The sequence below is a fragment of the Schistocerca americana genome, chromosome 5, assembly GCF_021461395.2.
Source record: "Schistocerca americana isolate TAMUIC-IGC-003095 chromosome 5, iqSchAmer2.1, whole genome shotgun sequence".
Lineage (NCBI taxonomy): Eukaryota > Metazoa > Arthropoda > Insecta > Orthoptera > Acrididae > Schistocerca > Schistocerca americana.
Window position 1 is genome coordinate 642,088,020 of NC_060123.1, and position 13,651 is coordinate 642,101,670.

The window sequence follows — 13,651 nt, forward strand, 5'->3', positions numbered from 1 at the left end:
CGCAACGTGTCACATAGCTCAGGTTTTACTGTACTCCTCCGGCCACCGGGCTCGCCGGATTTAAACCCAGTCGACGATATGTGGAACCATGTTGATCGGACTGTTCGCGCCATTGGTCCTCAGCCGAGAAACCTAGTGCAGTTGCCACGGCACTAGAATTGGCACATCCTTGTCGTACCTTCCAGAACTTCACTGACTCTCTTCCTACACGTCTCGCGGTGGTCCACACTGCAAAACGTGGTTATTCAGGCCTTTGATAGATGGTCACACTTATGTGAGCGGGAGGTGTAAACATAAATTTTACAAAGATCTGAAGCCGCTTAATTGGTCTAGAAAGGTGCCCAGTATTCAGGAATACACGTTTTCAGTAACTTGCTAGTAGCCATAAAAAGTTTAGCTGCTAATTAAATTCAGTTTAAAAACAGCCTTCACGATTTATTGGTGGCGAACTCCATCTTACCCAGTTACGATGTATATATTATTAATAACATCAGATAATGTTAGTGTTATGTAAAAACGGATTTGTGCACATCATCAGTGTAGTACTGTAATCGATGTAAACAAGTTTTGTACACTGATTTTGTTTTTTAATGATGATTGGCTACAACAACCTCAGAATTATCATATACACACTCCTGTATACATTTAAATGTTTTGTGACAAGTGAGTTATTATCAATGTAAATAAAAGTTTTTTCCTGCATCCATGACGAGCATTTCACGAAGAACCTGTGGAAGGAACGTTACCATTTTTTAAAAATGTAATTTGGCTTAATGAAATATTATATATCCTGGAGGATATACTCACTAAGGATTTGTGGTGCAAAAATTGTATCTAATCTAATCTAACAAAAATGGGTATGCAAAGGCTATCAGAAATATACGCACTTATCATAGAAGAACTGAATTAGAAATTGCGAATTCAATAAAAGTCAGCTGAACAGTTTATTTCCGACATATGAATATTTATGCTGGACTGGGACTCGAACCCGGATTTTCCCTTTACGCGAAATGTTGGCCTCACCACTTCGGCGATCGGAGCACGCCTCCCAGAACAACACAAAAATCCACATGTCGCCGTGTGTCCACACACTCGCAAAGTTGCTGTTGTCCCCGAACAACGAGAGAATTACTTATTTCTGTCGCGGCCTGTCTAGGCATGTAATACTATTTTGCAGCCATGCGAAATACACACATCAAAAGATGTTTTGCATCACCTCGGCTCCGAGAGTTACGGAACCTGTACAGAAAACTGGAATAGAGTTCAACATAAACATCGTTTCCGCCCTTTTCATTGCCCATGAAAACCACACATTGCATATTGTACCACCACACAACGAGACCTTCAGAGGTGGTGGTCCAGATTGTAGCACGTCCTCTTGCATTGATGCATGCCTGTATTCGTCGTGGCATACTATCCGCTAGTTCATCAAGGCACTGTTGGTCCATATTGTCCCACTGCTCAACGGCCATTCAGCGTAGATCCCTGAGAGTGGGCCGGCCTCTGTGACCGAGCGGTTCTAGGCGCTTCAGTCCGTAACCGCGCTGCTGCTACGGTGTCAGGGCATGGATGTGTGTGATGTCCTTAGGTTGGTTAGGTTTAAGTAGTTCTAAGTTCTAGGGGACTGACGACCCATAGTGCATAGAGCCATTTCAACCGTTTTCAACAAGAGTGGTTGGTGGGTCACGTCTTCCATAACCAGCCCTTTTCAATCTATCCCAGGCGTGTTCAATAGGACTCATGTCTGGAGAACATGCAGGCTCCTCTAGTAGAGCGATGTCGTTATCCTGATTGAAGTCATTCACAAGATGTGCACTATGGGGGCGCGAATTGTCGTCCATGAAGACGATTTCCTCGCCAATATGCTGCTGACATGGGAAACTAGACGCCTGGACACTTCCCTTGTTGAGAGCCCTTCCTGGCACAAAGTAACAATGCGGACGCGACCGAACCGCGGTATTGACCGTCTAGGCATGGTTTAACTACAGACAACACGAACCGTGTACCTCCTTCCTGGTATAATGACTGGAAGTGATCGGCTGTCGGACCCCTCCGTCTAATAGGCGCTGCTCATGCATGGGTGTTTACATCTTTGGGCGGGTTTACTGACATCTATGAACAGTCAAAGGGGCTGTGTTTGTGATACAATATCCACAGTCAACGTCTATTTTCTGGAGCTCTGGGAACCGGGGCGATGTAAAACTTTTTTTGGCGTGTGTAGAAGAAATATAACATTTATTATTGGTTGGCACTACGTTACATGAATGTGGATTCTGGCAAGTTACAGCCACAAATATAGTCAGCGATTTTACTAAAATGAATTACTGTGGTCAATTGCGCAGTGAAAATTCTCGCGTTACACTGTTCCAACAGTAGCCAATCGAAATTAATGAAATACCTCTTACGTGTCTAACAACCCTACCACAACAAAGGTCAAAATTTTAATAACGATTGTGGTGTTGCTCACGCTGCTAAATACTGCATTTTCGGGCAACATCAGTCATATTATGTTGAAGGGTCATTAGATCACAGTTAATAGTCATTTCATGTAATAATGAAAAAACTAGGCACTCATCTTTTTGTGTTTCCCACGCTGGTCTCGTATTATCATGGCTCAATCGTTGAAAATCTAGGTGATTATGATTGCAAGCTCGGATGCAAAGAGGCCTAGGTTTTATTCTGCTATATTCAAAAGTTTTGTAGATGCGCTTCACAGACCATTCCTGGAGATAACACTTTTGCTGGACAATGGTGATGTAGAAAAATAATCAGCACTCCGAAATTAAGTTACACTTCCTTTTAATTGCTTTTATTGCAATATCACGTGACACACAAACATCACTCCACAATACAAAACATACTTGAAAACATCTTCCTCACAGTCACTGTTAAAGTTCACATTTTATAAGCTGACGACAATATTCATCTTTCCAACATGACGTCCACGACTTGACTTTCTCAACGTCCGACTCTCTAACAACTCAACAACTAACTAACTATCGCTTACGTGCCCAAAAATCAGAGTTGCGTCAAAGATCATAGTGACAAAAGAAAGAATACACATAAGAATAATATCATTGCAATATAAACATGTCGATGTATCAAAAGTGAATCAAATCTGAATGTTGTCTCAGAAATATGTTAAGTAGTTAACAAAAATACAGTAGCATATTACTGGTATCGAGAGGTACAGGTGAGGTACCATAATGGTTACGTAATTCAAGTACCATTACAAGTGGTACACGCGCCTCGACCGCGGAGTTGGGACCGTACGAAGATCTTTTTTTTTTCTAGGTCATCAGTCTACTGACTGGTTTGATGCGGCCCGCCACGAATTCCTTTCCTGTGCTAACTTCTTCATCTCAGAGTAGCACTTGCAACTTACGTCCTCAATTATTTGCTTGACGTATTCCAATCTCTGTCTTCCTCTACACTTTTTGTCCTCTACAGCTCCCGCTAGTACCATGGAAGTCATTCCCTCATGTCTTAGCAGATGTCCTATCATCCTGTCCCTTCCCCTTATCAGTGTTTTCCACATATTCCTTTCCTCTCCGATTCTGCGTAGAACCTCCTCATTCCTTACCTTATCAGTCCACCTAATTTTCAACATTCGTCTATAGCACCACATCTCAAATGCTTCGATTCTCTTCTGTTCCGGTTTTCCAACAGTCCATGTTTCACTACCATACACTGCTGTATTCCAGACGTACATCCTCAGAAATTTCTTCCTCAAATTAAGGCCGGTATTTGATATTAATAGACTTCTCTTGGCCAGAAATGCCTTTTTTGGCATAGCGAGTCTGCTTTTGATGTCCTCCTTGCTCCGTCCGTCATTGGTTATTTTACTGCCTAGGTAGCAGAATTCCTTAACTTCATTGACTTCGTGACCATCAATCCTGATGTTAAGTTTCTCGCTGTTCTCATTTCTACTACTTCTCATTACCTTCGTTTTTCTCCGATTTACTCTCAAACCATACTGTGTACACATTAGACTGTTCATTCCGTTCAGCAGATCATTTAATTCTTCTTCACTTTCACTCAGGATAGCAATGTCATCAGCGAATCGTATCATTGATATCGTTTCACCTTGTATTTTAATTCCACTCCTGAACCTTCCTTTTATTTCCATCATTGCTTCCTCGATGTACAGATTGAAGAGTAGGGGCGAAAGGCTACAGCCTTGTCTTACACCCTTCTTAATACGAGCACTTCGTTCTTGATCGTCCACTCTTATTATTCCCTCTTGGTTGTTGTACATTTTGTATATGACCCGTCTCTCCCTATAGCTTACACCTACTTTTTTCAGAATCTCGAACAGCTTGCACCATTTTATATTGTCGAACGCTTTTTCCAGGTCCACAAATCCTATGAAAGTGTCTTGGTTTTTCTTTAGCCTTGCTACCATTATTAGCCGTAACGTCAGAATTGCCTCTCTCGTCCCTTTACTTTTCCTAAAGCCAAACTGATTGTAACCTAGCGCATTCTCAATTTTCTTTTCCATTCTTCTGTATATTATTCTTGTAAGCAGCTTCGATGCATGAGCTGTTAAGCTGATTGTGCGATAATTCTCACACTTGTCAGCTCTTGCCGTCTTCGGAATTGTGTGGATGATGCTTTTCCGAAAGTCGGATGGTATATCGCCAAACTCATATATTCTACACACCAACGTGAATAGTCGTTTTGTTGCCACTTCCCCCAATGATTTTAGAAATTCTGATGGAATGTTATCCATCCCTTCTGCCTTACTTGACCGTAAGTCCTCCAAAGCTCTTTTAAATTCCGATTCTAATACTGGATCCCCTATCTCTTCTAAATCGACTCCTGTTTCTTCTTCTATCACATCAAACAAATCTTCACCCTCATAGAGGCTTTCAATGTATTCTTTCCACCTATCTGCTCTCTCCTCTGGCCGGCTGGTGTGGCCGTGCGGTTCTAAGCGCTTCAGTTTGGAACCGCGTGACCGCTACGGTCCCAGGTTCGAATCCTGCCTCGGGCATGGATGTGTGTGATGTCCTTAGGTTAGTTAGGTTTAAGTAGTTCTAAGTTCTAGGGGACTGATGACCACAGAAGTTAAGTCCCATAGTGCTCAGAGCCATTTGAACCATTTGCTCTCTCCTCTGCATTTAACAGTGGAATTCCCGTTGCACTCTTAATGTTACCACCGTTGCTTTTAATGTCACCAAAGGTTGTTTTGACTTTCCTGTATGCTGAGTGTGTCCTTCCGACAATCATATCTTTTTCGATGTCTTCACATTTTTCCTGCAGCCATTTCGTCTTAGCTTCCCTGCACTTCCTATTTATTTCATTCCTCAGCGACTTGTATTTCTGCATTCCTGATTTTCCCGGAACATGTTTGTACTTCCTCCTTTCATCAATCAACTGAAGTATTTCTTCTGTTACCCATGGTTTCTTCGCAGCTACCTTCTTTGTACCTATGTTTTCCTTCCCAGCTTCTGTGATGGCCCTTTTCAACTGTACTGCCTACTGCGCTATTCCTTATTGCTGTATCTATAGCGTTAGAGAACTTCAAACGTATCTCGTCATTCCTTAATGCTTCCGTATCCCACTTCTTTGCGTATTGATTCTTCCTGGCTAATGTCTTGAACTTCAGCCTACTCTTCATCACTACTATATTGTGATCTGAGTCTATATCTGCTCCTGGGTACGCCTTACAATCCAGTATCTGATTTCGGAATCTCTGTCTGACCATGATGTAATCTAATTGAAATCTTCCCGTATCTCCCGGCCTTTTCCAAGTATACCTCCTCCTCTTGTGATTCTTGAACAGGGTATTCGCTATTACTAGCTGAAACTTGTTACAGAACTCAGTTAGTCTTTCTCCTCTTTCATTCTTTGTCCCAAGCCCATATTCTCCTGTAACCTTTTCTTCTACTCCTTCCCCTACAACTGCATTCCAGTCACCCATGACTATTAGATTTTCGTCCCCCTTTACATACTGCATTACCCTTTCAATATCCTCATACACTTTCTCTATCTGTTCATCTTCAGCTTGCGACGTCGGCATGTGTACCTGAACTATCGTTGTCGGTGTTGGTCTGCTGTCGATTCTGATTAGAACAACCCGGTCACTGAACTGTTCACAGTAACACACCCTCTGCCCTACCTTCCTATTCATAACGAATCCTACACCTGTTTTACCATTTTCTGCTGCTGTTGATATTACCCGATACTCATCTGACCAGAAATCCTTGTTCCTTCCACTTCATTTCACTGACCCCTACTATGTCTAGATTGAGCCTTTGCATTTCCCTTTGCAGATTTTCTAGTTTCCCTGCCACGTTCAAGCTTCTGACATTCCACGCCCCGACTCGTAGAACGTTATCCTTTCGTTGATTATTCAATCTTTTTCTCATGGTAACCTCCCCCTTGGCAGTCCCCTCCCGGAGATCCGAATGGGGGACTATTCCGGAATCTTTTGCCAATGGAGAGATCATCATGACACTTCTTCAATTACAGGCCACATGTCCTATGGATACACGTTACGTGTCTTTAATGCAGTGGTTTCCATTGCCTTCTGCATCCTCATGTCGTTGATCATTGCCGATTCTTCCGCCTTTAGGGGCAATTTCCCACCGCTAGGACAAGACAGTGCCGTGAACCTCTATCCGCTCCTCCGCCCTCTTTGACAAGGCCGTTGACTTCTTATGCCGGAAGTCTTCGGCCGCCAATGCTGACTATTTATCAAAATTAGGCAGTGGCGAGGATCGAACCCAGGACCGAAGACGTTTTGATTATGAATCAAAGACGCTACCCCTAGACCAAGCACCTGATAACGACAGCTTTAGAGACTGTCCCTGTTACACAGCGTCGTACAACATGCGGCCGCAGCAGCCTACCTGTGATGATCTTCATGCATTCAACTGTATATTAATGCATGAACAATACATTGTGAGAAATAAACAGCGGGAAAAAGCTTATGCACGACTTTCGCGAGATGCATACTTTTTTAATCGGAAATATCTTTCTGAATATTCTTCTCACCCCAGGATTCTCTTTGTTAAGTCACATTTGTGACTGAGGTAAAAGTAAATACTCAAGAACAGGACAGTGTGGATTGTGTATACTCTACAGATCGCCGTTTCAAGCTTTAATTGTTACTTGTGGCAAGAAGTGTTTTGAGTTCGAAAATTGTCCGCCGAATTGGCATATACTTAAGCGATGCCATTGGAAGATTCTACTATTACCGTGAGACCCGAAACATGGCACTGTATACCTGGCACTTGCATTGGTACCTGGCCACCTCAGCTCTCTTCTATGACGATCATCGGGCATCAGACAAATCCCGCACTTGTCGGTGAAGAGAACCCTACGCCATTGATATACAGGGTGACTCAGGAAGAACGTCAAATAATTTGTGAGATGATTCTACATGTGACAATAAACCGAAAAATTCCTATAAACATTTTACATGGTTACAGAACTGGAGTGGGCTGAAGACTACGCACATCCATGAACGATTGTGGAGACAAATGCGAACATTACATACTGAAATGCTGTGTAGCTCTGTGCTGGACAGTATAATGATGGGACAGATGACTGATTCATCCTACAACTGGTGTTCAAAATGTTCCCCAACCATCTCAACGCACTTGTCAGAGCGTTGGAGGATGTGTTGTAGCCTAAATCGAATATCACCTAGGCGGGCTCTAATACGGGTACCAGCATTGGCGATGCGAGCAACAAGTTCTTCATGTGCATCCACCTTAGTAGTGTACACATCCCCCTGTAACCAGCCCTATAAACAATCGGGGTTAGGCAGGGTGATCTGGCAGGGTAATTAATGGGTCCGCCACGGCCAATCCGCCGTCGAGGAAATGTGGTATTCAGATACAGTCTGGTACAGTGAATCGGTGATCCATCATGTTGCAGGTGCATCTACCGTCGTTCCTCTAACGTCACGTCTTCCAAAGGTGCAGGTAGGTCTTCTATGAGAAAATGTACTTATGTTGCGTCTATCATGTGATTTAGCGCCGGCCGGAGTGGCCGTGCGGTTCTAGGCGCTGCGGTCTGGAGCCGCGAGACCGCTACGGTTGCAGGTTCGAATCCTGCCTCTGGCATGCATGTGTGTGATGCCCCTAGGTTAGTTAGGTTTAAATAGTTCTAAGTTCTAGGGGACAGATGACCTCAGAAGTTGAGTCCCATAGTGCTCACAGCCATTTGAACCATTTGTGATTTAGCAGGAACACAGGTCCTGTCGCCAGGTCATCGATAATACCACACCAGACGTAAACTGAGAACCTAGCTTGGAATTTTGTTTCCCTAGTGTTATGCCAGTTCTCACGAGAATCGCAGGTGCTCATTAAACCATTGTGTGTAAATGTAGCCACATCTGTAAATTAAGCGTATTGCACGACGTCTCTGTGTACAGCCAATCATTCACAAAACTGTTGTCTGTTTACTAAGTCACCTACATGCAGATGTTGCCCTGGCTGCATATGGAATGGGTACAAGACCACAGAACGGAATGTACGCCACACTCGCATTTGTGGAATACCGAGCTGACGGCTAATGCACCATATACCGGTGGTGGGACTCTGCTGTGCGTTTGCAATAATGTCTTCCTTTTCCTCAACTAACTGGACAGCCTGACGTTTGTACGAGGTGCATTCAAGTTCTAAGGCCTCCGATTTTTTTTCTCCAGACTGGAAAGAGATAGAAACATGCGCATTGTTTTAAAATGAGGCCACGTTCATTGTCAATACGTCCCAGAGATGGCAGCACCGTACGGCAGATGGAATTTTACCGCCAGCGGCGAGAATGAGAACTGTTTTAAATACTTAAAATGGCGACGTTTTCCTTACTTGAACAGCGTGCAATCATTCGTTTTCTGAATTTGCGTGGTGTGAAACCAATTGAAATTCATCGACAGTTGAAGGAGACATGTGGTGATGGAGTTATGGATGTGTCGAAAGTGCGTTCATGGGTGCGACAGTTTAATCAAGGCAGAACATCGTGTGACAACAAACCGAAACAACCTCGGGCTCGCACAAGCCGATATGACGACATGATCGAGAAAGGGGATAGAATTGTTTTGGGGGATCGCCGAATGACTGTTGAACAGATCGCCTCCAGAGTTCGTATTTCTGTGGGATCTGTGCACACAATTCTGCATGACGTCCTGAAAATGCGAAAAGTGTCATCCAGGTGGGTGCCACGAATGCTGACGGATGACCATATGGCTGCCCATGTGGCATGTTGTCAAGCAATGTTGACGCGCAACGACTGCATGAATGGGACTTTCTTTTCGTCGGTTGTGACAATGGATGAGACGTGGATGCCATTTTTCAATCCAGAAATAAAGCGCCAGTCAGCTCAATGGAAGCACACAGATTTACCGCCTCCAAAAAAATTTCGGGTAACCGCCAGTGCTGAAAAAATGATGGTGTTCATGTTCTGGGACAGCGAGGGCTTAATCCTTACCCATTGCGTTCCAAAGGGCACTACGGTAACAGGTGAATCCTACGAAAATGTTTTGAAGAACAAATTCCTTCCTGCACTGCAACAAAAAGTCTGGGAAGGGCTGCGCGTGTGCTGTTTCACCAAGACAACGCACCCGCACATCGAGCTAACGTTACGCAACAGTTTCTTCGTGATAACAACTTTGAAGTGATTCCTCATGCTCCCTACTCACCTGACCTGGCTCCTAGTGACTTTTGGCTTTTTCCAACAATGAAAGACACTTTCCATGGCCGCACATTCACCAGCCGTGCTGCTATTGTCTCAGCGATTTTCCAGTGGTCAAAACAGACTCCTAAAGAAGCCTTCGCCGCTGCCATGGAATCATGGCGTCAGCGTTGTGGAAAATGTGTACGTCTGCAGGGCGATTACGTCGAGAAGTAACGCCAGTGTCATCGATTTCGTGTGAGCAGTTAATTAGAAAAGAAATCGGAGGCCTTAGAACTTGAATGCACCTCGTACATCAGGGAAATGTCTCTGGTATTCTGCCTCAGCTGCACGGCTACTGCCATTACAATGCTGTTACACAAACGACATGTCTTCGTATTCTGCATGAGTGAACATATGCAACATATTGGTATTCACAGACACAGTGGACACTTAGTCACGGCATTCACATGGTGTCATTGTCCTGACCCAAGCTTGACAATGGGTACGCGTGCAGCTGTTACCTCGGTGCGGCGTCACAGTGCTTCTATGTGCTAGAGAGCCACTACACCTCTTACAGGAAGGATAAGTCATATGTACCAGCATTATTCTGTCCACCACGCCCCATTTCGGTAAGTAATATTCACACTTGTCTTCATATTCATTCATGGATGAGTGTAGTCTTCAACCCACCCCAGCTCCGTAACAATAGAAAATAGGATATGACTTTTTTGGTTTATTTTCACACGCAGAATCACCTCACAAATTATGTGACATTCTTCCTGAATTACGCTGTAGGATCACTGTCAAACACTGTCACAGCGCACTTTCAGGAGGAGAGGATTTTGGGACTCGATAGGATGCTCACAGCAGGTGACTTAAGGATACCCAGGGGTCTGATTAGCACTATTTATTTGCGATCCGACTAATTACTACATTGAAGGCCAATTCCAAACATGAAAAACAAACGGTGCAACTGGCTGCACAACAGAAGTCAGTGTCTGAGTTTGCGCAGTGAGAGCTGACAGAAATAGCATGCACTAGCAGCACTGTGAGGTATGAACTTTGATAGCAGCACTCCAAGAGAGAAAAACAGCTTTGTCGGAGTGTACTCCAAGCTGGCAATGAGCGACACGGAGTCGTCGCCCCATCGATCTGACAGAGAACTCTTTCTGAAGACAAAAACATTGGTTTTTAAAAGACTGTGGTGGCGCACTATTTCCCCCTTTCTACAGTCGGCCCGCAAATCCACCAGCACTTAACAAGCTTCAGCCGATCTGATGAGTGGCTCTCTCTGTCCAACCACATTCAGATCACTCCTCTTCTACTCAGTAGGTATTTGATGTATCTGGACTTTACATTAACAAACGCCAAGTTTGGTAGCAACAGCATTCAGCTGAAAGCTAGATGTTACTGCCCATCCTCTTATGGCCAACAACAAAAGTGTTTTACCTCACCTGACCCCGCCAAGAGGCTTCTCGTGAGTAGGGTCAGCTGTGGTACCACTCTCGCCTGTGTAAACCCACTGACTTTGCAGTTCTCATGGGCAATTATCAAGCTTGCTGGCTCTACTAAGACCTGCCGTTTTGTGGCCATCTTCTACTATGACGCCTTACAACAGCGTCTGGAAGTTAGGTGGAGTTACTAGTTAACTTTCTCCCCTGGAACAGCTGCCCAGAGCGTCCGCAATTCACAGCCCTCTACCGTCACTGTTTACCTCTGCTAACCCCAAAACGCTACCACTTCTGCCTGTTGTCTGCATTGTATCTCTGATTTCTTTTCACGGAATGCCCTTGCTGGCTGCCAAAAGCCTTAACCTTAACAATGTACAAGTCATTACATCGTCAACATACGACAAAGCACCTAAATAAAAAAAGGCATCTGCTGTACTAACCAGTGAACGTGGGATCTCCAGAGTTCTTCATTTCCCGCAAGTAGACGTCGATGAAATCTCGTGGGTTGTCCACGTCTAGAGTTTTCATGTGCTCGTGTATAGCTTCCTAGAAACACAACCACAAAATATATTGATACTGAAAATATCGACTTGATTCCACAATAGTCAATAATCATAATAAATACTTGATTGAAAGAAAAAGTAGTGCTTCCAGTAAACCTAGAATTTTCCGTTCACCTTTCCATAAAACGTTGTAAAATTGAAAAGATTTCTTACTGTAAAACTTTTTAGCGCTGTTGCATGTAGCTGGTTCAATAACATTGCCAAGACATCTGTGAAATCACTTCTTTGTGTTGTTGTTCTTGTTTCTGGCCTTCGATCTGTGAACCATACCAACATTGCTGTTTTGTTTGAGTATCACTAGGAATGCGGTGCATATAATTTTTCTATCCAGCGTTCACTGACAATGTTGCTGTTGCTTCAGAACGAGTTCATGCTAATAATCATAAATCCCGTGATGAAGTGCGTGCATAGACACGCTAGATTCTAAACCTTATTAACAAACAAATGCTGAGCGCTGTCAAAACAACCGTAACGACGGTTTTGGAAACATTCAATGACTAATAAATTGAGATCTTAACTGCTGAATTCTCAATAAACGCTAGTAAGTTTGAGTCCTACCTAAAATTATTCAATGGAACAAAGTCTTTCGTCCAAACGCTCTTTGACTAAGATGGCATCCGAAAGGAAGATGATGAACTGAAGACAGAAATAGTGCTCCTTCCAAGACCACAACAAAATTTCATCGTGCGACCGTCGCAAGGATGCAAAAATCACAGATACAGAAAGAAGTGAGTGTGAAATTGAGAAACGGCTCAAATCGCTCCGAAGAGACCTAACGGACTGCCCTTTAGAGACAATACGGAATGCACGGACAAACTAGCCCCTGTTTTACTGATGGGGCGTGGAAGATGACTGGGTAAAGGAATAGGTTGTTTCGTTGTATAAGAAGAGCTGTAAGACCGACTTGTAAAAGTCTCTGTCACTCAGGTGAATTTCACGTAGAGTTATCGAAAATACAATGTTCTCGTGTATGATAACTTTCCTGGAGACCGAACAGTTCCTACGCAGGAATCAATATGGTTCCCAAAGGCACCTGTCGTGTGAATTCCATCTTCCTCTGCTCGTTCATGAGATCTGGAAGGCAGTAGACGGCAGAACTCAGATTGCTGCCGCGTTTGCAGGCCGCAGTGGACGAGCGGTTCTAGGCGCTTCAGTCTGGAACCGCGCGAAAGCTACGGTCGCAGGTTCGAATCCTGCCTCGGGCATGTGATGTCCTTAGGTTAGTTAGGTTTAAGTAGTTCTAAGTTCTAGGGGACTGATGACCTCAGATGCTAAGTCCCATAGTGCTCAGAGCCATCTGAACCATTTTTTTTGCTGCCGCGTTTCTTTACACCCAGGGGGCATTCGACACAGTTCCCCGCCATCGACTAGTACGTAAAATGAGTGCAGATGGGAGAGTCTACCAAGCAGGAGGTAGTATTCTTTCTTAACATCAGCAGCGAAAGTAGAGTTCGGTGTTCCTCAAGGCAATCTGAAGGTCCATTTCTATACACAAGACAAAGAAATTACCTGACGGATAATGTGCGAAATCCGACAGGGCTCCCTGGAGGTGTAGACCAGATAGATGACAGCGTCGAAACTTGCCATGGATTAGAAAGACATCTGATCACTGCCAGGCGCAAAGATTGGCTTTTGACTCGAAACACAAGTCTGAGAAAAAAGGAAGGAAGAGCATCCGGCTACCTTGTAAGGTGTCAGGCAAATCCAACACCTTCCATGAAAACCCTGACATGATAAGCAAATCCAGTAGTATGTCACATAGTTCCGAATAAATCGTGACATTAAATTAACCAAAGTAATACGAGTAACGAGTGAGCAAATGGAATACCACAGACGAACACAAGAATGCCTAAATGCATGTCATACCTTCCCACCGTGAGACAGACGCAGTTCCGAGGGGAGAAACGAGAACAGAAGCCGAGAGCGGAACGATGTCAAGCTGGAAGGCCCTACGATAAGGGACGGACGGACACCCACGTCGCCAGCTAACTGCTAGGACTACACCACCCG

The 13,651-nt window shown here is 44.1% G+C and overlaps 1 protein-coding gene across 1 annotated transcript in view; it reads right to left on the minus strand.

Annotated features, from left to right (window-relative positions):
* The window catches only part of LOC124615650 (methyl farnesoate epoxidase-like), a 143,277-nt gene that overhangs the window by 19,209 nt on the left and 110,417 nt on the right, over window positions 1–13,651 (minus strand). The window contains exon 6 of the mRNA XM_047143663.1: window positions 11,519–11,624. Coding sequence (XP_046999619.1) covers window positions 11,519–11,624 — 106 coding nt within the window. The remainder of the gene's footprint in view (window positions 1–11,518; window positions 11,625–13,651) is intronic.